This window comes from Hyperolius riggenbachi, chromosome 10, assembly GCF_040937935.1.
Source record: "Hyperolius riggenbachi isolate aHypRig1 chromosome 10, aHypRig1.pri, whole genome shotgun sequence".
NCBI lineage: Eukaryota > Metazoa > Chordata > Amphibia > Anura > Hyperoliidae > Hyperolius > Hyperolius riggenbachi.
The window spans coordinates 209,372,800-209,400,182 of NC_090655.1; the positions used below are offsets into that span (position 1 = coordinate 209,372,800).

General features: G+C 42.5%; 1 protein-coding gene across 3 annotated transcripts in view; it reads right to left on the bottom strand.

The window, feature by feature from the left end:
* The window catches only part of LOC137534328 (zinc finger protein 665-like), a 101,374-nt gene extending 75,010 nt beyond the window's left edge, over positions 1–26,364 (bottom strand). The window contains exons 1-6 of one of the 3 annotated variants that reach the window (XM_068255776.1): positions 26,101–26,322; positions 20,749–20,854; positions 20,545–20,630; positions 19,611–19,722; positions 14,507–14,605; positions 9,854–9,955 (exon numbers count right to left, since the gene is read on the bottom strand). In XM_068255776.1, the coding sequence (XP_068111877.1) occupies positions 9,854–9,955; positions 14,507–14,605; positions 19,611–19,722; positions 20,545–20,630; positions 20,749–20,782 (433 nt within the window). In that variant the 5' untranslated portion in view covers positions 20,783–20,854; positions 26,101–26,322. Of the gene's footprint in view, positions 1–9,853; positions 9,956–14,506; positions 14,606–19,610; positions 19,723–20,544; positions 20,631–20,748; positions 20,855–26,100 lie in introns of all 3 variants that reach the window. The other 2 variants (XM_068255774.1, XM_068255775.1) reach the window with 2 other exon arrangements.
* Between the last annotated feature and the right edge of the window lie 1,019 nt (positions 26,365–27,383).

A 27,383-nucleotide genomic window follows, 5' to 3' on the forward strand; every position in this document is an offset into this window, starting at 1 on the left:
TCAATGCCTAAGTACCTAGCCACTACTTTGTGTAACAGGTGTGAAAATAACTCACTAGACCATCTGCTTTAACCCACAGTGAAAGGAAATATGCTTTAAGTCATGCAGAGAAGGGAAATATGTGAGCTGTCTGTACTAAAACAGAGTAAAGAATCCAGGTTAACCAACTCCTGCATAATGGCCATTTATTAACATCCTATTTGTGCACCTTTAGTGCTAATAGGGTGTTTTATAAAAGTCAAACTATTACGCTAAAGCACACACACACACACACACACACACACACACACACACACACACACACACACACACACACACACACACACACACACACACACACACACACACACACACACACACACACACACACACACACACACGACATGGAGTGGTTGAAAAACAAACACATTTTATGTTGTCATTTGAAGACGCTCTTAGATAGCTACACATTGAAAAGCATTTCTTAACAATGAAGTACAAAAAGATGTGTGCTATCTCCAGAAACTGTGCACCACTGATGGACTGGGGCCTATAGACCTTGTTTCAACGGAAAAGGTCCCAGTGCAGCGGTAGGTTTTAAAGAGAACCTGAGGTGGGTTTTAAGAATACTATTAGGACACAGAGGCTGGTTCTGCATACAATGACTAGCCTCTGTTACTATACTGTGCCCCCCCCCCCCCAGGCCCCCCACTGCTGTCTCCCAGAAATAAAACCGCTGTGCTAGCGACATGCAGCTTGCCGGCTGTTTACATCCAGGCTGTCATTTACCGCTGCTCCCCCGCCTCCTCTATTGCGCCACTCCCCGCCTGCGTCCCTTCCCTCCAATCAGCTTACGGAGGCGGGGAGGAAAGGGACGCAGGCGGGGAGCGGCGCTCTCTTTAAACTTTCTAATATTCGATGGCTGACTGAAACAGATGATATTGGCAATTTCAGCAATTTAAAGCATTGGATCTATGGATAGCTTTAAACACAATGTGGATATTTGCAACTCAGTTTTTAGGTTTATATTCTACAATAATATGCCCCTTTTTATCTTCCTGATCATATAAGTACAAGCAGTCAATTTGGCTTGGAAAAGGTTCCAAATCTTTTCAGCCTTACAGCCCGTACTAATCCATTCTCCCCTCCATTAGGGCTAATTCAAATGGACTCCTACAGAGGAACCTTACTGAGTAAAGCTTAACCACCCTGGCGTTCTGATTAAATCGCCAGGGTGGCTGCGGGAGGGTTTTTTTTAAATAAAAAAAAAAACTATTTCATGCAGCCAACTTCCGATCGCCTCCGGCGGCCAGAAGTAAGACGGAAGGCCGCAATAAGCGGCCTTCCGTGTTTCGCTTACCTCGTCGCCATGGCGACGAGCAGAGTGACGTCATGGACGTCAGCCGACGTCCTGACGTCAGTCGCCTCCGATCCAGCCCTTAGCGCTGGCCGGAACTGTTTGTTCCGGCTACGCTGGGCTCGGGCGGCTGGGGGGACCCTCTTTCGCCGCTGCACGCGGCGGATCGCCGCGCTGCAGCGGCGATCAGGCAGCACACGCGGCTGGCAAAGTGCCGGCTGCGTGTGCTGCTTTTTATTTCATTAAAATCGGCCCAGCAGGGCCTAAACGGCAGCCTCTGGCGGTGTTGGACGAGCTGAGCTCGTACAGACCCCTCAGCAGGTTAAAGAATAAAATTGTGTATTTAGATGAAATTACTTTATTCAATATTTGCTTGTTGTAAAATATGTTTATTCAATATTTGCCTGTTATAAAATCTTTCCTCAACCTTATTTACATTCTTAAATTTATAACAGATGGCGGCATCTTTACTGCTGGCAAGGTGAATCACTGTGGAATTTTTTTCCCCTCTGAAGTGAGCAGGAACGAAGATCACATGATCTTCCAGAGTGCTTTAGCATAGAAGGCTGAATGACATCATAGCCTAGGCTAAGCATCACTGGGAAACCGGGTTGCTTATCAATAAAACAGTGATATATAGGTATAAGAAGCATTTTGGATGTTAAACCAAATGGAAAAATGGAATCCTGAATAATGTATTACATTCTACTGTATGTTATTATGGTTCCCCTTAACCACACATTTGCCACACAGTTTAGCCGCAAATCTGTTAGAGAATGAGAGCTGAGTGGGTGCTGTGAATACAAGTGTTTGCAACTGTATGCATGTTAGTGGTTTGCACACAGTATGCTTACTGTGCAGTATAAAACCACTGCAGGGTGTTAGCCCCCCCCCCCCCCCCCTGCTGTCTGTGCTGAACGCTTGCAGCAGTCTACGAGCACCCAACACAGATCCACAGGAGCAAATCCACAATTACCATACCTGCTGTACTAAATGTACTGCTGTACTAAATCCTGTGTCATGCTCCATAAGTTGCTGGACAAAAAGACATATCGTAAACAAATTATTTGTGATTTTGGTATTGATAGCATTATGCAGTCCCCACCTTTTTAAATATATTTTGATTTAAAATTGATCGGCATACATCCCAAAATGAAAAACTACTGATGCAACATAGTTTTCCCCTATAGTATGACCTTTGTTCCCTGTGTGGATATACAGATAATTTTTTCTACTGTTCTCATTTGATCCACAGGAGCAGTGAACAGCTGGTGGGCGCACTGCTGCCGACTGCCTGTGTGAAAGTGCCCTTACTAATTTCCAGTAAAAAAAAAAAAAAGTCATATTATAAAGTTTGGGAAAAAAAACACTCCCACAAACATTTTACAGCCTAAATGCATCTCAATATATGAACTCAGATAGTAATAAGACAATTTTACCAGCCAAACAACTATTAGAGATGTAGATAGAGTATGGGAATACACAGAAGGTCTCCTATTAAGTAATACAGAAGGAAAGTAGATGATGTAATGGGGGATGTAAGTCATATGTATTTATATTTACTGATCTTACTACAATTCATTGTACAGGCATGCTGCTCGGCTATGCGCAATGCAGCCTATCCTATGGAAAAGAGGAGAGAGATCAACACAAAGTAGTTTCAATGAAGCCAGGGCTGTGGAGTCGGAATCGAGGAGTCAGAGCAATTTTTGAGTACCTGGAGTTGGAGGTTCCATAAACTGAGGAGTCGGGAGTCGAATGAATTTTGTACCAAATCCACAGCCCTGGTAAGTATTAGACTAAGGAGTCGGAGTTTAAACCATTTTGGGTACCTGGAGTTGGTTGTACCGACTCCACAGCCCTGAAAAGCTATGCTAGCCATCAGCTGAGTACTACTTGCATAAGAGAAGGATGATGTCAGGGGATGGTCGAGGGTTGCTAATTTTTCCAGTGTGCATGCAAACCTTATGCAGGCCAGGTATTAGCAGCAAGTGCTCTTGATTGGCACAATTCCATGCTGAAGCACTGGCCACCTTTACTGCTGACAACACCTGTACTCAAGATAAGCCGTCACCCATGACTGTCACAGTCGCTTCAGGAGATAAAAAAAACCTAGCATGCTACCCAAATGACTGCAAACAGACTTGTAGAAACAGAACATATGCTATGATGTGTAACTGCAGGTCCCTTCAAATAAAATCATACAAAAAAGGTCAGTGGTGCCGGATATAAAGGCTTGTAAAAGAGCAAACAAAAGTTTTCAATTATTCTAGAGTATCTCAAAGTGGGTGTAGCAGCACCCTGGGTCAGAAGAGCAAATTAACGTGGGAGCTGCAGCCTCCATAAGTGCAGAGTAACACATGTGGAAGGCTATGCTCGATGGTTATACTCACCTGTCCCCACTACCCAAGTATTGCAGTTTTCCTCCCAGCCAGGCACATACAATGCCATCACCCCTTTGGCATGATGGGCATGTGACTTTAGCTTTACATAAGGTGAGTCTTAATGGAGTGGAGTTAGCACGTGAGCCCAAATGAAAAACACTGCAATCCAATGAGAGCAGGGGCAATTAAATATAACCATCCAAGGTGCTCCTTGATATACATTACACTGCACTGGAGCAGTTAGCAGGGTAATATAATGAAGGGAGCACCAACAGCAGCACCATAACTAATGTAGCACTGTGGGGGAACTATACTGAGGGGAGCACAAGGAGGGGTGCAATAATAAAGGAAGCGGTTGCCGTAATAATGGGGCCTATTAAAAAGGGTTACCATTCACATTTCTCTGTTGTCGCCAGGTGTAAATATAAAACAAATATATCGTTTTGCATCTTTAACGTTCATTTCCATACCAAATTTGATTACAACAACACATTATTTAATAAATAATCATTTCTACAACTGTATAGTTGTTTCTAAAACTGTTCCCTATGCTTTCTCAGGGAAAAGCAGTTTATATTTCAACCTTTTGCACCACAACAAGCAGCTTCCATGATTCTCACCTATGTTACAAATTAATGGTTTTCAACAAATTTAGAGTGTAATTTATAAAAATAGTTTACTTTTACATTTTGACTCCCTAATTATATTCTATGCTAAATAAAACCATAAACATTGGGGGGGTGTTGGTTGGATAGTGTTAAGCAGCACCAGGGGGGGGGGGGGGGTGTCTTAGGGTTAGGCACCACCAGGGGAGGGTCCGGTGCGAGAGTTTGGAGAGGTTAGCTTATAGTAAAATATCGGTAAGTATATGTTAAAGAAACAAACAATTATATATTACACAAACAAATCGGGGGATTAAGAGGGAGGTAATGTTAGGCACCACCAGGGAAGGGGCGGGGGAATTAAGGTTAGGCACTACCAGGGGGGTCTAGGGTTAGGCACCACCAGGGAGGTCAGTCTTAGTGTTAGGCACCGGGGGAGGGGGGCGGTGGGGGTTGTCTTAGGGTTAGGCACCACCACGGGGAGGGGGTATTAGGGTTTGGCACCACCAGGGGGGTCTTAAGGTCTTAGAGCTAGGTGCCACCAGGAGGGTCTTAAGGTCTTAGGGTGGGGCACCACCAGGGGAGGGTTCTGTGTGAGTGCAGGGAGTGGATAGCTTATAGTAAAATATTGGTAAATATTAAAGATATTTTACTATATGAATGAAGTAGTTCAACTTCAGTAAATTAAATGATATTTTACCAATTTTACTAGTGCTCATTTTAGTAAACATAAAAATAGAGGTTACAGTAGGGAATAGTAGAATATCTGTAATACAAACAATATTTTACATCATATCCTGGCGTCCATTTTACTAAAGGATAACTTCATTATCATTTATATTTGGCGGCCATTTTAACAGGAGCCTTTATTATGTGCACACCTGTAGAGAGGTGGACTATAAGGAAACAAACCTAGGGATGCTTTGAGTAAGGGCACAACTATGAGATCAATGATGGAGTGCGCTAATTGAACACATTAAAATGATAGGCACCTATTTACAGTGCAATCTACCGAACAATCGACCTTATGATTGATTGGATTAGGTACACTTAATGCTGTCAATCAATGAGGAACCGTTCGGGAGCAACCTCATAGGGTTCCACTGTGCTAACGCTTTTCTGATTACTGGCCTAAGGCGCCACTAGTGTGAATTAGCCCTAAGGGTGATGTGAACTGATCATTGACAAGTTTGACCCTTTTCATCTGGAAAGCCTCCCAAAAGATACCTTAACGTTCACATTGATAATTGCAAATCAAAAGGAAACCAGAAGAGGAACATAAAAATCTACACATTGCATACCTTTATTTAGTAATACAATGGCATAGCAAAAACAGGAAAAACACTATATAAAAACACTAACGTTCATTATGGATGGTCACCCCTCAGCAGTAAATTAGAGTTACTTACAAAAAAAAGGGGAATAAATACTTGTAGGGGAAATGGTTCCAAACCAATGCATGGCTTCCACAATGACAAAATTCATAGTACGAAAGTGCCAGGTGCATAAATATAAATACTATACTTTATACTAATGCAGACTCATGCACATACAAAAAGTAGGTAAAAATAATGGAATTTACTCAATACAGTATGTCCCCCGGGTTTGGAGGGAGCTACGACCAAGTAACTGTCCTGTTTCATGGGAAAAATCCACTTCCTCAGAAGCCTCTATGGGCTGAGACACACCAGAAAAGCTCCCCAAACGCTAGAGGTTTCAAAAGCTCTTCCCAAAGTAATGCAATAGGGTTTTTTTTAAAAATCCTTATCGCTCCAGTGTGCATAGACACATAGGATAACATTAGCAGGAGGTTTCAAAAACTCAAAACGCTCAGAAAAACTCCTCTGGTGTGCACCAGGCCAAAGTGTCAGTGACTGTGTGTCTTAATTCCGTTGTGGCTGCATAATATGTGTGGCAAATTTTGCAACTTCATTTAATCTCTTTCCCACACAAATGGTGCTCATCTGCTAAAGTTAATCAAAACTAACTTTTTAATCCAAAATTTATGACCATGGACCTAACTCCAGTAACGCTGCTGTGTGCAGGGAATGCACAACAATTTTACCATTTCTAGCGAAGGGTGAAAACTGTACACTAACCCATTACCGCCACGTTGTATTAACCCAGTAACACGCGTGGTGCTACTGTGTCCATGTCTGAGGCTCCCCCTACGCTAATAATGATAAAATTGCACTCCATGCGCACAGCAACTTTACCGGAGTTTACTGCATCAGGCCCCCATGTCCCTGTGCCAAGAATTTCATAAGTCAAAGTGATCAATCGAAGCAGCAATAGAGGACATAAGACACACGAGTCATCAAACTAGGCACTTGTCATAAGCCTACCATTCAAACGTAGAGGTGTTATTAAAGTGATTACAGCAGAAATAGCACAAACTGGTACAGAAGCAGCCCTCCCCATATGCCAGGCTTATATTCAGACGTAGGGTAAACAGCATGGCAGAAGGGCTTTTGATACTGTAGTTGGTTTACAAAAACTGTACAGATTAAATCAGACACATGCAATAAGAGCCTCATGGATATAAGCCTGGTCTCACAGAAATCTGTACTACTTCATCATATTATAGAGTCTAAGGTTACGACCACAGTGGGGCATCCTGTCAGATAATATAATCACATGGCTAACACGATGCAATTATATTGTAATGGAACGTTCACAGTGACACAGCAGTGCAGTGGAATCAGTCAGCATAACTCGGTATATATAGCATGGTACCGCATAACGCACGCCTTAAAGGAGAACTGTAGTGAGAGCATACCTCCCAACTTTTTGAGATGAGAAAGAGGGACACTTAAGTCGCGCCCCTGCCACACCCCTGATCACGCCCCTGCCACACCCCTAGTCATGGATACCATAAATATTTCATAAGAAAAATATGTTTTATAATTTAAACCACACTGGTCCTTTCTACCCTGGTTCATTTTCCTTCATATTAACATTTTATAATTAGTAATATATTAATTGAAAGGATGGGAATAAAGTTTAGAGTCAAACACATTTTTTAGTAAATAAATATATTTATTTACATAGAAAGGGGGACAAAGTCCTGAAAGAGGGACAAATGAGGAGGAAAGGACAGAGGGACAGGGTTCCCAAAGAGGGACTGTCCCTCCAAAAAAAAGGACAGTTGGGAGCTATGTGAGAGGTATATGGAGGCTGCCATATTGATTTCCTTCTAAGCAATACCAGTTACCTGGCAGCCCTGTTAAGCTATCTGCCTGCAGAATCTCACCAGAAAGAAGCATGCAGCAAATCTTGTCAGATGCGACAAAAATGTCAGAAACACCTGATCCTCTGCATGCTTGTCCAGGGTATAGGGCTAAAAGTATTAGAGGCAGAGGATCAGCAGGACAGCCAGGCAACTGGTATTGCTTAAAAGGAAATCAATATGGCAGCCTCTATATACCTCTCACTACAGTTCTCCTTTAACAAAACTTTGTATGAACTGTATGCTTCATAGTATGTATCGCAACGCATATATAATGCACACTGCAACATTTACCATCTGTTGCAATTACTTCTGCAGGATATGCCACGCTCCAATGTGAACATAGCCTTAGTTTAGACTTATGAATTTGAATGCATATTCTGTGAAATAGTTCATAATCTGATGCACACAAATGTTTGTACATTGTACACAAACAGTTTTTGCATTATTATTCAGTTTTATCAACTGTCTTCATGTGTTAAAGTCACATACAGCGCATAGCTTAGATGACAGGATGGTGTTATGTGAGCTGTCCAAACTTCTCCCCTTCTGCTGTCATCCCCACATGAAGTTGTCAGGAAGGATCTGGATAGTGGGCTCACCTCTCATGTGCTTTTGAAAAGAGAGATTAACTCTTTGTAGTCAGCACTGCCACTCTAAAGCATTGAATAGTCTCACTATCAATGCCATTATTCTTGTCAATTCCTCCTTGCTCAATGGACATGATTCACAAACTTTTTCACCTGTTTTCACCTCTAGGCTACTTTTCTAAGCTCCCAAAGAGCTAAATTATAATATAATGAAGGTAAGAAAAGTAATATTGTAATGAAGTTAATCAGGAACAACTTACTTTGAGTGATTATTTTGCTTGTAAATGTGCCTATCACTTAGGTGATAAATAAGTCATTTATGAGAAGTTTTGTGAATAGAGCCCATTGTGTAATAGGAACAGTCACTTTTTTCTACAACGCAGTAGAATTGTAAAACATACGTTTTATGACAGAGTAGTAAGAAATGGCTTCATACTGCAGACATAGAAGAATGAGGTAACATTAGGTTTAATAAAGTTGCAGTACTGATCAAAAACAATCTCTGTTAGTCATGGGATAGGGCAGGCTGGGTACACGATCTGCCCTGTACTGAGAAGGAACTCCTACTATGCTGGCCATAAGGTGGATGCTGCCAAACAGGATACATTTATTGAAAAATGTACAGATGTGCAATGTCCATACCTTTTTGCTTCGCTAGTTAAAGGATACCAACGCTGACAAGATTAGGAGAAACAAGGGGAGCAGGCATGTATGGGGAGCTGTCCTAATGGCCACCACTCCCCCGTTCTCCTCTGCCTCCCTTCTTTCATAGCTAAATGCCCCCCAGCAGCCTTTTCCGGGTAGCCAGAGTCGGGCATCAGAGCACAGCACTGGCCCGGCTCCACGCATCCTATATAACGTGACTGCATCCAGGAGCGCTCTGTGCGTGACGTCACGATTATGTGCAGAGTGCTCCCGGCCATGGTTCTGTGCTGTAGGACGCGTGCAGCCGGTCCAGTGCCTGCGCACTGATGCCCGACTTCGGCGACCCGAAAGAGGCTGCTGGGGGGCATTTAGCTATGAAATGGAGGGGAGCAGTGGCCATCAGGACAACTCCCCTTACATGCATGCTCCCTCCCCGTTTCTCCTAATTTTTTTCAGCTCTGCTATCCTTTAATGCAGATTTACTATCATTCACATAAAAAAGGGAAGATGAAAAAGGGCTTGAGCTATGCATACGAAGCTTAGTAACAGATTTCCCATATAAGCTGACAGGCAGCTCAAGGAGGATCGCAGATAAAAAAAAAAAGCCACTAGATCAGTATAGCTGCCAAACACATGAACAAACGTTTTTGTGCATGCTTCTGACAGTTCCAAATTGTGTTGGTGTTCAAATTTGGCATATAGAACTTGGAACACTCGAATACTGCTGCACATCCCACTTCAGCACCGCACAGCTGACAAAGTCAGGGGGAGCTCACTACATTCACGCGACTCCAACAAGCCCTCCTTCCGGCTTTGAAAGGAGGAAGCATCAGTCACGTGAAACGCACCATAAAGCGCAAGTAGTGCACTCCCCCTATCCCTGTTCGCTTGTGCGGTACTGAAATGATACAGAAATGTTGTGTTTAGCAGTATTCGGATGTTCCGGGTTTGTTATGCAGAAATCATACACCAACACCACTTGTAAACAAGGCAGACAATATAAATTATTTTAAAGGAGGACAAGCATCATAGTTGTACCAAAAAAACATACTAAATGTATTACTCACCTGTGCTGATGTCTTCAGGTATTTCCTCCTCTTTAATCTCAATATGTAGCTCTTCATCCTCAGATTTGATGTCTGTCTGGGCAACTCTGGTGTCTCCAGCATCTGTTAATGAAAAAGACATTAAGAATGTCCTGTACTGGCGTGTATACCAAACCACTAGATCATACATGCAGGAAAACTCTAGACAATACCTGCAGGGGGAACTGGCAGCTCCTGACACCCCCACACAATGGGCTCTATTCACAGAACTTCTCATCTAATTAACAATAATAACCTTTCAACAGACTTACAAACAAATTAATCACTTAAAGTAGGCTGTTCTTGATTAACTTAATTTCAATATTACTTTTCTTACCTTAATTATATTATATTTTTGCTCTTTCGGAGCTTAAAAATGTAACATTAATAAGGTGAAAACAGACGAAAAAAGCTTTGTGAATGACGCCCAATGCCTCTTCACTATTTCTAACGGGGGATGACACCTCCTGACTCCCCCGCTGGCCACATACTGTCTTCTCATTACTTCTAATAGGGGCTGATGTATCCTGACTCCCCCACTGGGCACATATTGTCTCCCTATTACGTCTAATAGAGGCTGATGTCTCCTGACTCCCTCACTGGCCACATACTGGGCTTGATTCAGAAAAGGGTGCTAAGTGTTAGCACGCCAGTGAAAAGCCACTTTGCATGTGCTAACATGCTTTGCACGTGCTAAGTAGTTAGCACATGCAAACTACTTAGCACCGTAGTTAGCACATGTAAACTACTTAGCACCGTAGTTAGCACATGTAAACTACTTAGCACCGTAGTTAGCACATGTAAACTACTTAGCACCCTAGTTTTTTTTTAAAAAAAATCAGTGTTTATTCAACAAAGAAATGGAACATATGACAGAATATGCAGTGTAGCAGTGCGCCTCCTAACTTTTCCAACAGAAGTTTCAGCATCAATTATCACTGTGGAAGATGAGAAGTATTGTTAACAATAATATAATGATCGTCACATAATATATAGAGCTCAGATTGAATTTAAATTTCCAAATATCCTATCTTTTACAAGATCATAATTAGCAAGACCAGGGGTACCTAACCATGGAGCTTAGCACCCTAGTTAGCATGGTGCTAAGTAGTAGTTTGCATGTGCTAACTACGGGGCTAAGTTTGCATGTGCTAACTACGGTGCTAAGTAGTTTGTATGTCCTAACTACTTAGCATCCTAGTTAGCATGCCCAAAGCCTTTAGGCGTGCTAACTGGGTTAGCACCGTTTACTGAATCGAGCCCACTGTCTCCCCATTACTTCTAATAGAGACTGATGTCTCCTGACTCCCCCCCACTGGTCACATACTGTCTCCCCATTACTTCTAATAGGGGCTGATGTCTCCTGACTCCCACACTGGGCACATACTGTCTCCTCATTACTTCTAATAGAGGCTGATGTCTCCTGACTCCCCCCCCCCCCCCCCCACTGGTCACATACTGTCTCCTCATTACTTCTAATAGAGGCTGATGTCTCCTGACTCTCCCACTGGGCACATACTGTCTCCCCATTACTTCTAATAGGGGCTAATGTCTCCTGACTCCCCACTGGGCACATACTGTCTCCCCATTACTTCTAATAGGGGCTGAGGTCTCCTGGCTCCCCCACTGGCCACATACCGTCTCTCCATTACTTCTAATAGCGGCTGATGTCTCCTGACTCCCCCACTGGGCACATACTGTCTCCCCATTACTTCTAATAGGGGCTGGTGTCTCCTGACTCCCCCACTGGGCACATACTGTCTCCCCATTACTTCTAATAGGGGCTGATGTCTCCTGACACCCCCACTGGCCACACACTGTTTCCCCATAACTTCTAATAGGGGCTGAGGTCTCCTGACTACCCCACTGGCCACATACTGTCTCTCCATTACTTCTAATAGGGACTGATGTCTCCTGACTCCCCCACTGGGCACATACTGTCTCCCCATTACTTCTAATAGGGGCTGATGTCTCCTGACTCCCTTACTGGCCACATACTGTCTCCTCATTACTTCTAATAGATGATGAGGTCTCATGACTCCCCCATTGGCCACATACTGTCTCCCCATTACTTCTAATAGGGGCTGATGTCTCCTGACTCCCACACTGGGCACATACTGTCTCCCCATTACTTCTAATAGGGGCTGATGTTTCCTGACTCCCACACTGGGCACATACTGTCTCCCTATTACTTCTAATAGGGGCTGATGTCTCCTGACTCCCCCACTGGCCACATACTGTCTCCCCATTACTTCTAATAGGGGCTGATGTCTCCTGACTCCCTCACTGGCCACATACTGTCTCCCCATTACTTCTAATAGGGACTGATATCTCTCAACTCTGGACAACATTCTGTCTCACCAATCTCTTTCATTCGCTCTAATAAACAGGGCTGTGGAATTGGAGTTGGACTCGGAGCAATTTTGGGTACCTGGAGTCGGAGTCGGTGATTTCATAAACTAAGGAGTCGGATGATTTTTGGACAAAACCCACAGTCCTGGTAATTATTAGACTAAGGAGTCGGAGTTGGTGATATCATAAAGTGAGAAGTCGGAGTCGAAAGATTTTTGTACCGACTCCACAGCCCTGCTAAAAAAAGACTAGCTCATGACTTCCAAATGGAGCATACACAGTTTGCTGCAACAAAACACTGACAGGTCTTGGCTTTTCCACTTCTCACATACTGTCTTCTCCAGTGGCGTAGCTATTGAGCTATGGGCTCTGGTGCGAGTTTTACATTGGCCCCCCAAGTACTCTATAGGCAACACTTGATACGGCGCAACAAAACCTACCAAGGTCATCCACAGCATTAGAGGTGTAAGAAGGGGATGGGGAACAGTTTGTTAATGATTATTATCATTCAAAGTATCTATAGAAGTGATTATTACCACCACAGGACCAATAAACAGCTAATACTTTGGTTGAGGAAGGGCCCCATGGGGCCTCTCTGGCCCAAGGGCCCCGATACGGTTGCTCCCTCTGAAATCCCTATTGCTACACCACTGGTCTTCACTACTGCCTTCTACTACAGGAGGGAGTGTTTGCTTTACTGAGAAAGAAGTACTGTCTGGGAATCTTTCTTGTACTTTGGGCAGATTTATAATAATAGTAATTAAGTCAATATAGAACATTTTTGCACATTGGCGCTCAATTTTCTATTCTCAAGTTTTTAGCGCTGCAACTTGCGATTAGAGAGGGATCGATCACTTTGCCACCTTGGGTAGCAATCAATAAGTGTACGGCCACCCTTAAAGTGTACCCGAGGTAGAATGTGATCACAAAAGCAGATACTTACCTATGAAGAGGGAAGCCTCTGGATCCTCAGGCTTCCCATGTCTTCATTGTTGCACCGTTGCTGAGCATGGACCCCAAAAACATATCAGACAAGAGGTTATTGTATACGTTATCGTGGCTATACTTTGCCTGCACAAGTATGGCAGCGCCCCTGCAGTAAGCTGAAGCTGCTCGTCCATGAGCGTCTCCATACCACTGTTCAGGCACGGCCATACTTGTGTACAGCAGGGAGCATGGCACAAGAGTGCCCCAGGAAGCGCCTGTTACCTGGAGGAGGACAGAGGAAGCCTCTGGGGGTCTCTTCCTTGGTAAGTATCTGTTTTTAGGTTACAATCAATTTTTTTTTTTACTAATAACCAGTGTTCTCCCCAGGCTCTTTTAGCCGGGTGCTCCACCCGGCTAGTTTTGGTGACCACCCGGCTGTCATCGGCTCACCTCCTCCTATGCTGTAAGCAGAGTTGCTCAAAGAAGCACTGGTCCTGCATTCTCATCTTGCCCCACCGGCTACTTTTTTATGCCACCTGGCTACTTTTCCATGCCATCCGGCTGGGAAAAAATTCTGGGGAGAACACTGTTAACTATGGTCCAACTAAAGAGAAAGTGTCATTTGCATACTTGAATTATTACCCTTTACAGTGAAAATAAAGAAACACACCCCAGTTACATGAAGGATTGGGACTGAATATATACATTGATCTTGTGTCATGAACTTTTCAAATCTTTGAAGTGTCAATAAATTTTTCTCCCACACTTTAGGTAGGAGCCTGTGGATAGGCATTTAAATAATATTTTTTACCACTGTTCAGTGCAAAGGACATCCGTAATTTCAGGAAACTTTTTTGACGTCCTCTCACCGGTCTGTAAAGACGCAAGCAAGGCTTGCTAAAGTTACAAACACATAGATTTGCCGGGTCACTAAAGTGCTCCAGCCCCAGAACACCATTAATCAGTGAGTCAAACTGTAAAGTCACTGGGTAGTGTTAAAGGACATTAACCTTTATAAATACACATAGTGGAATAGAGGTTAGCACTCTTGCCTTGCAATGCTGTGTTCCTGGTTGTAATCCCAGCCAGGGCACTATCTGCATGGAGTTTGTATCTCACAGTGTTTTCCGAAGTTTCCTACAGGCACTCCGGTTTCCCCCCACATCCCCAAAATATACAGATAGGTTAATTGGTGTTCACCCTAAATTGGCCCTAGACTACGATACATGCACTACATGATATATACATAGACATACGACTATGGCAGGGATTAGATTGTGAGCCCCTCTGAGGGACAGTTAAGTGGAAGATGTTGGCGCTATATAAATAATAAATATTAATAAGTTTATTCCTCACCTGTGCTGATCTCCATAGGGACTTCTTCCTCTTTAATTGTTACAGATATTGCTTCCATTGTCTCAGCTTTGACATCTCTCCCCCTGGTATCCACAAGATCTGTAAATAAAGATGAAAAAGTGACACCCCCTGTACGGAGATGTATGAAAACCACCAGATAATGAAAGACAAAGACAATGAAAGAATTTGGCCCTGAACTGTTGCCAGAGGGATCTAGTCCATATTCCTGCAATAGATAGTGATTGTGCATGTGTATGCACCCTAATAAAGGCTGATGGCTCCCCCACTGGGCACATTCTGTCTCTCTATTACTCTCTACTGACAGAGAAGGTGATTGAAAGGTTGTAATAATGTGCTGCTTAAATCACCCCGATATTAAAATATATACAGCACATCACAATTTCTTAATTATGACATCATTGCTTCAGCAGCACATTCCTCCAGACAGTGCTTTACAGATACATTAATAATTAACACTCTAGAAGTTCCAGGCACCTGAATACAAAACCTGTATTTCAATACCCAGTTGGTATATTACCATACAAGCCACTGTGACAGAGATCTGAAGACTCAGACCTATTCATGCATTGTTGTTAAAAAACCTGGTCTATTGAGAAATTAACACATGTAACAAAGTCTACCTCTGCCAGTTGTTTACAGAATAACAAATCCTATTGTCTCTGCTGTCTGTACCATGTCTATGCTATTGTTTCAAATATTTTCTATGTGCACTCCGGTCTAATCTGGTTTTTTCCCTAACATCAGGGTGTATATAAGATTGACCTGTAAATAAAGATTTCAGATGCTGTTCCACCAATTTAAGTGTTTGTGGTTCTGTATCTCCCAGCTGGAAGAGAGGGTATTCACTTGGATTGGGGGAGAACTTTAACCTGGGTTGCAGATTATTCTGCTAAGTCATCTTGTAGCTGCCTCCGCTGAAATTGAGCTAACAGTTTGGTGTCGAGAAGTTGGATCCGCCATATACAGTATCGGGTGAGTAATTCTATTTTTTGATTACCACCCTATACTGTCAGAGCGGATTAATAGAACCCGGAGGGAAAGTGCTTCTGTAGCGCCTCTCCCAGGAATCTGATATTCCTAAAGTAAATAGCGGGTCTGATGCCCCAATTAAGAAAGCAGTACTGTGTGTCTAAGTGAATATTCTCTCTAAACCTTGTATATTGTTGTATAGTCGCTTAAGTGAATTTTAGTTATATAAGATTGCATGTTACTGTATAGATTTGTGTAGATTGTATGTGAGGTTAAGCTGAGATTGAAGGTATAAACTTGTCCACAGAGGATAGTTAAAATTCAAACTATAAATCGGGTGTATTTAAACCTGATTAGAAACTATAGAAGAATCACATAAGCTGGAGACCAGGTTTGCCAGTAAAGTCTAATACTGACGTCACCATCCCTAGATAAACCTTCAAACTCAGCTAATCTCACTCTATTTTTTTTTAGCTTGGCATAATGGGAAAGTCTCAAGGTAAGGGGACTCCCACGGGTTATTTTTGATTTATGATGTATCATATTCTGTGATGCTGTTTAATGCGGATATATAGATTTGTAAGTTTTAGAAAGAATCATGTTCCACAATTTGCTTTGAATCTTATTTCTGACTAACTCTATTTAGGAGTTTCATTTTTTTTCTCGGAGACACTCAGCAGTTGCAGGTGTCTCTCTGGACCAGGACATTTTGAATGGGCATTGCGGCCGCAGGATAACTTTTTTTATCAGTCCCTCCAAAATGTTCTGGCCTGGCTACTAGATGTTTCTGAGCCTTTTCTTTTAATTACTATAAATGTGTTTGTCTATCTCCTCTCACTGTAGTTTCTGTGGAACTGTGATTTAAATTGCTTGTGTATGACTGGTTGCACTTTTTCAGCTAGGTTGTACTTTAAATATGCATCTCTGGACATCTGCTCAGAGTTGTTGCAGGTTTCTACCCCTTCCCTCAATGTATTAGGAGAGACTTGTGTTAATGCTTTTGTTTTTTCTCTTTCCTCTTCCCTGAAAAGACTGGGGGCAATGAGGAGAGTGTCAGGAAACAGAAACAAAAGAAGATCCCAGCTATATGTTGTTTGTCTGTTTGTGTATGTGTCTGTGCACAGAGAGTATCCAAATATTTTTTTTTAGAGTTAGGAATAAACCTCTTAATTTAATTGATCGTTTTTTTCTACAGTCAGAAAAGTCAAAAGCTAAATTATTGTTGGAGTCTAAGGTATGCGGACTGTGGTTATGTAAATGTGCATGTGTTGTCTTTCTTTGTCTACTATAGGAGAGGGTTTGTAAATTGTCTTGAGGCAAGGCAGGTGAGATTGAATGTGTAATTGGTTTTCACCTCATATAATGAATGACCCATGCACAAAGTTGCTGGCCATTGTGATGTTTTGAATTTAGTGTTTTGCATAGGAAACAATTTATTTCGGGTGAACCAGATGTAACATGTCTTAAAATTTGTAATTTAAAGTTGGTTATAAAAAATTAACATACGGAAAGGCATGTTCCATCTGAAGTTTTTTGTTTTTTTATGTGGGTTTTTTTTTTTTGTCAGGTATTTTTGCATATACCTGAGAATTCAAAGCACACAACAGTTTTGCTGTCAATGGGTGAATTAGGTTTGTAAATCTTCCAGTAGGAATTAAGTTGCTGTGAATGAAATGTAATCATTTTAACTTGAGCTTGCACTCATGCCGATATGAATGTAATGTAGAGATTGTGTCCAAAATCATCTTGCTCAAATTACTAGAAGTTATGCTCATGCCAGGTTTTCTGTTCATATTGCCAAGAATAATGCAAACAATTGTGTGAATGTTTGGGTACGTGTATAATATTAATGGTGATGAGTCCCTTAAGCAAAGTGACATACTTATATTTTTTCACTTGTAATTGTGTAAAATTCTAACAAATGCTTTTACAGCAATTTCTTTGTTGGTTTCTGGTCTGTCTCTGGTTACAATCTGAGGGGTGTGGGAAACAAACCCTGGTGTTGTGCATTTGGGGAGGGTTTTGAACAGCAGACGTTGACCCCCTGTACCACCTACTGTGCACGGGGTGAGATGGGGGGCCAACTAAACCTGCAAGTGGCTGAATCACACAGCCTCATAACCGGGCCCACATCAGTGTTCTAACATGCCTGGAGAGGGTGGAGACAAATATGTCATGTAAAATACTTATTGGTTGATTTGATTGTAATTGTCTCCATATGTCTGTTTGTATTGATACTGTGCTGTATAAAGCAAGGTCAGAGAAATGTGTTTAAGTGTCAGAACTCTATAGTACTAGGATTTACAGACAGTATGATGTTAGTAAAAGAAATTTGAATAGAGAGAGTAACCTTTGTCAAAAATATTGTTACATAGCTACGCATGTGGTAAATAGGTTGCACACACCCACTAAGCTGTTTAACTTCTTATTACCATTGAGGACCTCTACATAACTGCTTTGATTGAGACTGAGCTATCAATTACTTGGCTCATGCAGTTTGACAAACCTTGAACTCTTGTCTGATTCATCTTTACTAATTTGCCTGCACAAGTGTTCTTTATTACCTGTTCACTTGGAGACCTGCCTGTGATATCACCTGATTATGGAATACTTTGGAGATCATCTGATATGATTCTCCTGCACTGATGCAGCCCTAGAAGGATGACCCTCTGCTGTAAGGATGAGCCCTTCCTGCACCTGCCCTCCTCCTGTGTTGGTGATGGCTGCTTCAAGCCTTTCTTTTGTGTCATCCTTTGGGAAGAACTCCGCCTCTGCTGTTGCAACTGTGAGGTTTCTCAACTGGGATGAGAAGTTGAGTCTGCCCTTCCCTGCCTTCTACAACCTGGCTGCAATTGCTACATCCTTGTTATAAATCTGTTTCCATTTCTTTTGTGGGTGCCCAATGCCATACAATGAAACTGCTAACAAAAAGGCACTGGGTGTAGCCACGGTGATTACACGGCCAGCTCTCAGCCGCCACTGTCTGTTTGCCCCGAGACAGTGAGAGCTTGGCAGAAAAACATCTGCATTCATCATGAGGGCTTGTGGTGATGAATTCACCGTCCTCCTTCACCCTTCAAATGAACAATATTCTACTCTGCAATAATGAACTGACATTTCCTGGACCCACTCGAGGATCATTTTTTTTTTCCAAAATGCATTAAGGAGTTCTAACCTTATGGGTGAGGTGTGGCTTTAGGCAACCTGTTACAGTTTACCACATTCAGTTTTCCATTAAGTTATGCAGGGCTAGATTAGGATGATATACTAGCAAAGCTAACTACTGTTAATTCATCGTGTAGTTGTGTAACCCTTTAAACTGTATATTGTATTTGTGTACCAATGACAACACTAACTCATTGATCTCTAACATACATAGAGCTGTGCATAGTATCTAAGTGATCCCGCCCTTTCCTTTAGAAAAGGTTGGGATCAAAGGTTGGGTTGAAAGGTTGTAATAATGTGCTGCTTAAATCACCCCGATATTAAAATATATACAGCACATCACAATTTCTTAATTATGACATCATTGCTTCAGCAGCACATTCCTCCAGACAGTGCTTTACAGATACATTAATAATTAACACTCTAGAAGTTCCAGGCACCTGAATACAAAACCTGTATTTCAATACCCAGTTGGTATATTACCATACAAGCCACTGTGACAGAGATCTGAAGACTCAGACCTATTCATGCATTGTTGTTAAAAAACCTGGTCTATTGAGAAATTAACACATGTAACAAAGTCTACCTCTGCCAGTTGTTTACAGAATAACAAATCCTATTGTCTCTGCTGTCTGTACCATGTCTATGCTATTGTTTCAAATATTTTCTATGTGCACTCCGGTCTAATCTGGTTTTTTCCCTAACATCAGGGTGTATATAAGATTGACCTGTAAATAAAGATTTCAGATGCTGTTCCACCAATTTAAGTGTTTGTGGTTCTGTATCTCCCAGCTGGAAGAGAGGGTATTCACTTGGATTGGGGGAGAACTTTAACCTGGGTTGCAGATTATTCTGCTAAGTCATCTTGTAGCTGCCTCCGCTGAAATTGAGCTAACAGTGATAAAAGAAGAAATAAGTAGAATATGCACTTTTCTGTATTTATCCTTACCTGTGCTGATCTCTGGAGTGATTTCCACCTCCTCACACAGCACATCCCCCATCACAAAGATCTCTTCTACTTCCTCTTTCACTTCAACTTTTATGCCAATTGGATTTTCATCCTTAAAAAACACAACATTAAAAAAAATTTAGCAACTTTCATCAACTGAAAGTGAAATGAGGAGACTCACTTCAGGTTAGACACATAGGGCTCTATTCATAAAACATTTGTGGCGAAAAAACTCCTGGAGGGAAAATACCGCAGCGGTATTTTAGACTTCTGGGTGGTAATTCATAAAAATCTTGCCAGCTGCGATGCAAGTGCGGAGATCTCCCGCTGAAGGCTGGCGGTAAGCTGTCGGAAGGCATGCGGAAACACTTCAGCCGGCAGAGTCCCTCCGTGCACTGCTCTCTCTGGGAGGTCTGTCCCATTCACTTGTATGTAATCCGCAAAATCAGAGGATTTCCTCTAAACTTTATGAATAGCCATTTTGTTACTTTTTTCTAGATACATCTAGAAAAACACTGCAGAAGGCGGAAATTTCTCGCTCTGCTGGGGGATTGTAGATTTTCATGCGGGAACAGCTTTTATGAATGCCCACTTTGCTAAATGGACGGGAAAATCCGCTGTTTTGAGCGAAAAACTTGCGGTAACCTTTTATGAATAGAGCCCATAGTTAGGTAAAGGGAAGGCTCTGGATACCATAGAGCCTTCCCTGTCCTCGACCCATCCAGTCATTCCTGCACCAGCGGTGGAGCGAGAAGACTAAGTGAGGACCAGGAAGGCTCTATGCCATAGGTATGCAGAGCCTTCTTTCTACATAGGTATGTATCAAACCAGAAGTGAGTGTCCTCACTGCAGGCTCGCTTTAATCATCAATATACAGTAATTGCGCATTTGTATCAATATTGAGAACATTACTGACCCATTCAGGTCCACCTACCTGTGGGATGTAATGGTCTTGTGTAACATCCTGGGAATAATGAGGAGAGGTCCATCTTTCTGGAGGGTTCCGGTTATTGTATTCATCTGTAAGAAACACACGTCGGATGAATACATTGTGTCTCTAAGTCATATATCAGAAGATGTGTTTATCTAGATGGAGCCTCCACAATGTAATGTACACAAAACAAAAGTCTCCCCTTACCTGGCGGAGGGAAGGGCGGACGATTCTCCATCATGACCTCCTTCTACTGATCCTAAGTATTCCCACTCTTTCCTATGGCTGAGTTTAGAATAAGATCTGATCTGCGCTGCAATACAATAAAATCACAAATTCAAATATTGCCTTAGCCCAGGTAAGCAAGAAAGCATCGTTATGCAACTTGCAAGTTCCCTAATCTATTGTAACACATTGCATTTATCATAAAACAGCCACATATCAATATTGATAAATTACGAGTCTGTCCACATAACCACAGTTCTCCCACTGATTGGGGGGCCAGATCACACACGTCATTCAGAGCAGACTTCTACAATGGGCTCTATTCACTAAGAGGCAAAAACACAGCAAAATATTACCGCTATATTTCCACCAGCGGTAAACTCCGCATTTTTTCCACATCACTAATATTTTCCGCATGTTTTCCGCATGCGGGAAAAAAGATGCGGAAACAAGCCATTATTCATGCGGGAATCATGCGGTAAAAAGGTCGCATGAAAAAGTGTTTAAAAAAAAAATTAAAGTCCAGAAAGCACAGCCCTTAAAGGGACACTTAAGTCTAACAAAAAAAAAAAAAAGACACATTAGCACCCTCTTTGCTGCTATATGGTATATGATATATGCTATAGCAGCTTAGATGGCACTATTGTGGCCAGTAACGCGAAGAATCCCTCGCGTCCCCAGCCTGTTCGCTCCCGTCACCGAAACAGGAAGTGGCTGCCGGCGGGGCCAGGAGGATCGGAGGGAGACGGCAAGGGTACCGGACAGCTGCAGGGGGCTATTGGAAGCCCTAGGTTAGTAAAACTCATTTTTTTTGTTAAACTTAAGTGTCCCTTTAAGCCTCCAGACTTCATTAAAGTCAATGGGATGCGGAATATATCACGTACTATTTGTAGGTGATTAAAAAAAAAAAAAAATCGGTAAATAACGACGAAATTATGCACCTGAACATTTTTGAGAATTGATTTTTTATTGCGGAAAATACCGACTTTTGCAGAAATGTTTCCGCATGAATCCTGCACTTTTTCCGCATGCGGAAAAAACATGCAGAACATTTTGAGAATGTCAACTTGACAGTATTTTGGTCGCAAACTTCCCGCATGTACTTTACCGCATGCGAGGAAGTCTTTGAGAATAGAGCGCAATGCGTTCCCACCACAGGCTTCTATGGTAAACGCATCCGCTGTCTGGTAAATACCTGCCAGCCGGGGGGAGGGGGGGGGGTTCCGTTTGATCTGCTCCAGTGAACGTATCTGTTTCAGACTGAAAGTGTGAACATATATTATTAACAGAAGACTACTAACTGTTTAGCAACATCACCTCTCTGGCAGAAAGATATGTACTGCACACTGGAGTTACAGCTATAGAAAAATGACTGTAAGGGCTGGTGCACACCGAGCGGCTTTTTCAGCGTTTCTGCAGCCGCTTGCGGCTGCGGATCCGCTTGGTCAATGTATCTCAATAGGGTGGTGCACACCAGGGCGGGAGGCGTTTTGCAGAAACAAATCCTCCCGGGTGAGGCATTTTTTGGATTTCGGATGCGTTTCTGCCTCAATGTTAAGTATAGGAAAAACGCAAACCGCTCTGAAAAACTCCTGTTCAGAGCATTTTTGCCGGCGTTTTTGTTACAGAAGCTGTTCAGTAACAGCTTTACTGTAACAATATATGAAATCTACTACACCAAAACCGCTGCACAAAACCGCAAAACGCTAGCTGAAATGCTACAGAAAAAGAAGAAAAAGCGTTTCAAAATCTGCTAGCATTTTGCGGATCTGCTAGCAGTTTTTGGTGTGCACCAGGCCATAGTGCAGATCCCTTCCCAGGGAGTGTTTTGTGAATTACAGCTACTTGGATGCCTGCTACAGGCTGGACTGGCACTGTAATTTAGAACAGATGACAACAGGGAAAATGCTGCTTTTGTAGGTTTTGCTGTGGCTAGTTACACAGGGCCAGATTTATCAAGAGTGTCTGAGACAAAATATTGGTAGATTTTTAGAAATCCGTGCAGAACTGTCTCAGGCATCCTAAGAAATCACCAAATAGTGCAGATTCCTTCTAAGGAATAGAAGGAGTTAGGAAGGTCTCTCAGGCAGTGCAGTGTGTGAGGGGAATTGCTGTTGCTGAGGTAACCAACACACCTGCTGTCAGCAAGCTCTGAGTGAGGGGGGGGGAGCCCTTCACAAATCACATCTAGCCTGTTCATCTATAGAACTGCTAATGAGCACTTCTTAATTTGCAGCAGTTAAGGAATGGATTTGCACTTTTCTTAAAGTGGACCCAAATTAAAAATACAAGATTTCAGAAATAAAATCTATTTTCTAAATTATAATAATAAATAACAGCCTTTTTTCAGCTGCATGATGTCAAATATAAAATATTTTACATTTATTGGAGGAACCCCTCCCTTCCTTTCAAATTGCCGGGACAAAATCCGGCAAACTGGTGGAGTAGATGGTGTCCAGCAATGGAGGAATTGCTAATGGCTGCCCCCAGTATAACCCTAGTTATGAAAAGAGAAAGGTGAAAAGCATGCACTGAAATGCTCATAGGTTTGAAGGAGTGTTTATTTATCTTTGTATGTGTCAGAGTGGTGCAACTAAATATTTTTAATTAAAAAAATGTTTGGTTTGGGTCCGCTTTAACTGTAGTGTAGCTCTACAAATCCACGCTAAACTGCCACTATTACATAGGCTTTGGAAAGTTTCTTACTATCATGCAGAACTGTTCTTCTGCTGGTTAGAACAGTTTTAGAAGAAAAAACTGTCGGTAATGCACAGAGCTCCTCTGTGAGATACAGCGTAGGATGGAAAAATCGCCAGAGAAGCATTCCGCTGCAACGGAACATGTGCCGCCAACCCGCTCTTCTACCTTCAGTTCATCTGACCAACTTTGGAGGAGTATTGAGAAACTTCCGTTGTATGACTGGCCGCATGCATGGGTAATGCATTTACAGAGCATTGCTTTATATGCTGGAGCTCCAGCAAGATTATGTATGTGGCAGGCTAGCTGGTGTTTGTGGGCAGTGTGGAACCAGTTCAAGGTGCTAGGACTCCACAGTCAGGGTCTTCTTGGTCTCCCATTGGTTCCTGTTTTTAAGGGGATGGGGGCCACAGTTCTCTACTGAGTAATCCGGTAGCTAGTCTGTTCAAATAAAAAACAATTTTGATACGCACAGAGTGAGCACCGTATATGTATTTTTTTTTTTTTGTATTATTATGTACCCCATGTTTGTTTCTTACTCTGTACAATATGGGAGCTAGTCTAGTTTAGGGGACCCAGCAGGAAACCTCATAGAGAAATTCTACGATCGTGATTGGGTGGACAGAACCCTCTCAAACCGCTAGGTTTAAGGCAAAACTGAAGCATAAATAAATGTATGATATAATAAATTGTATGTGTAGAACGGATAATGAATAGAACATTAGTTGCAAAGAAAAGAGTCTCATATTTTTATTTTCAGTTATATAGATTTTTTTTTTCTATAACATTGCATCATACGGTCATATTTGCATTTTAGAAACCAAACTCTCTTTGAAGCTATAAAACAAAGCAGAAATAATGACCCATTGAACTTTCCTGCAGTAAAACCTTATCGCAAGCTGTCTCTCAGAGTTTCTTGGCTGTTTTTTTCTTTTTTGAAAGTGTCTTGGTTGTTTAAGTGCTTCAGAAAACAGGGCTGTAATCCACCCAGTGAGTAAAAGAGCTCAGCTCTATTGCATAGATAACAACTGAAGTTTTTTAACTCTTCCTGTACTGGAAAACAAGTATTTTTTTCTTTGCTGCTAATGTTCTATTTCTTAGCTGCACTACACATACAATTCATCACCTCAGAAGTTTATTTTCACTTCAGGTTTGCTTTGAGATAGGTTGTACTAAACGATACACCCACACTATTTAGCCAATCTCCCTGCTTCCTGCTGTAGAGGGTGCTATTGGAGAACTGCTCCCTTAGAGGTTTCCTGCTGGGTTCCCTAAACTAGCCTAACTCTGGAATATGTTGGTCCTTTAAAAACCTATGATAATTATTATTATTATTGGGCTGCACAGTGGCATAGTAGATAGCACTGTCATCTTGCTGCGCTGGGTCCCTGATTCAAATACCAGCCAGGGGACTATCTGCACGGAGTTTGTATGTTCTGCCTGTGTCTGCGTAGGTTTCCTCTGGGCATTCTGATTTTCTCCCACACATCCCAAAAAACATACACACAGGTTAATTGATTACTGCTTAATTGGCCCTACACTACAATGGTCATATGACTCTGGTAGGGATTAGATCAGTGGTCCTCAAACTAAGGCCCACGGGCCAAAGGCTTTTTCACTGGACCCCCAAAGACAAAATGTATAAACTTATAGATGCGGCCCACCGTACCTGTAAATATCGGCTGCTCGCATCTAGAATAGTAGAGCTGGCACCACCCATCCACATACTGTAGAAGCCAGTGAGCAGTAATTTGCTGGCTTTCAATCCAATTCTGCTTCAGGTGACACTGCTGTCCAACTGGACGGCATGTTGTCACCTGGGTGTGCTTTACTGTCTGGTGCACAAAGACGTTCTTTGAGCGCCACATGACTGAATGGCTTCTGCTGGGAGTTCTCCTCTGAGCATGATTGGGGAGGAATGAATACCTAGATTCAATGAAATGTTTGTCAGAATAATTTTATGTATGCTATGTTGACCCTGCCCTTGACTGAAAAAGTTTGGGTACCTCTGGATTAGATTGTGAGCTCCTCTGAGGGATAGTTTGTGACATGAATATGTACTCTGTAAAATGCTGCAGAAGATGTCAGTGCTGTATAAATACTAAATAATAAGAATGATGTACACCGTTTATTTCTTATTCTGTATAGCACCATGGAAGATGTTTGTGATTTATACATCCATAATAATAATAATAATATGGAAGCACACTGGTAAGCAGCCAGAGGAACATACACAAAACAGGCAGAAAAAAATTAAAGCAAGACTTATAGGGTCTTGTAACTGTAATGCAGTAAAGTCAAGGTGAGGCTGGTAACTATGTGTTTGGCTGGAGGTGAGGTGGCTATTCTAGGCCATGATGATGCAGGACAAAGCAATGCATTGGAGTGCATACCTCACAGACATGTATGTGACAGGCCTTCCTGAGCCCAGCTTTTTGCAGGCGTTATATATACATAATAATAATTCCATTAACAATAATCAAACATATCAGAATACAATACATAAATAAATGGACTGCGATAATGAAGTAATTGCAATGCAGTCAAGTCCTTAGTAAGCCGAGCACATGGGCCAGGCACGCCTCTACCGCGCGAGAGAGGCTATAAAGCACCACCCCCTCATCAAGCCATTATTACCGGCAGCCTGCAGACCAGCGCACGCACAAAGACTCGCCTCCCTGCCGCCGCCTCCTCATGAGGGAAAACAACAATGGCGGCCAGACTCCCGCACCGAACAGGATCACGTTACTTTTGCACGATAAACGTCACCCTCTAGCGGCCGCTCTAGGAAGCGCCGCACAAAAAGCTGCACACGCTGGAGTAGCAGCAGGGTAGTCACGGGGCGGCGCTTCATGTGCTACTATGGCGGCTGGTTAGACGTGAAACGCATGCCATTTCAGTGAAGGCGTACAGCGCATGAGTTTGATGCTCAAATATTGTACTGCGCATGCGTAACTGCAAAAAGTTAATGGGGGTGCAGTAATTGTCATTGCACAGGGGTCACAGAACGGAAGCTTTAATAAAGTTTCCGGTGCATTGAGAGGTTGTGGGAAGAATTGGCTTTCTTGTTGTTTTGTTTATACAATTTATGCATATATCGCATTCATTCATAATGCATAGCTCCCAACTATCCCTCTTTTGGGGGGACAGTCCCTCTTTGGGAGCCCTGTCCCTCTGTTTTCCTCTTTTATCCCTCTTTCAGGACTTTTCCCCTCTTTCTATGTAAATCTATTTATTTGCTACTTTTCCATTAGCCAAGTGTAATAGGGCAAAGTAATGTGTTCCGTGAGCCCGTTAGCTGCCCGCAACTTTAATAGGGCAAAGTAATGTGTCTGCCGCGGAATAAAAGTGGAATACGTGTAACTTGTAACTAGTTTTTACTGGCCGTCTCGCTGCGGCCAAATGTATCAAAAGTGAGTTAATTGAATTAAATGAAGCTGGCGGCAATGTAACAGATGAAGGCGCCGGCTTCGGCTCTCTCTCCTCCCCCTGCCTCTCTCTCTCCTATACAATACTGGCAGCCAGAGACATGCGTGTCCCCCCAGAGTCGTTCGTCGCGGCAGGGAATCCTGCCGTTCGTTTTTGCAGAGCGGGTGCTGGCAGAAGCAGTGTCTGCAGCCTCCCCACTCTGCTTGTTTCTTGCGACGAATGACTCTCGGGGACACGCGTGTCCCCCGGCTGCCAGTGTTCTATAGGAGTGAAGCAGGGGGAGGAGAGGAGGCAGAACCAAAGCCGGCGGCTTCATCTGTTACATTGCCCTATTAAAGTTACGGACAGCTAACGGGCTCACAGAACACATACTTTGCCCTATTCAACTTGCGCCCGGCTAACGGAAAAGTACCATTTATGTCTCTACTAAAAAATGTGTTTGACACTAAACTTTATTCCCATCCTTTAAATTGATATATTATTAATTTTAA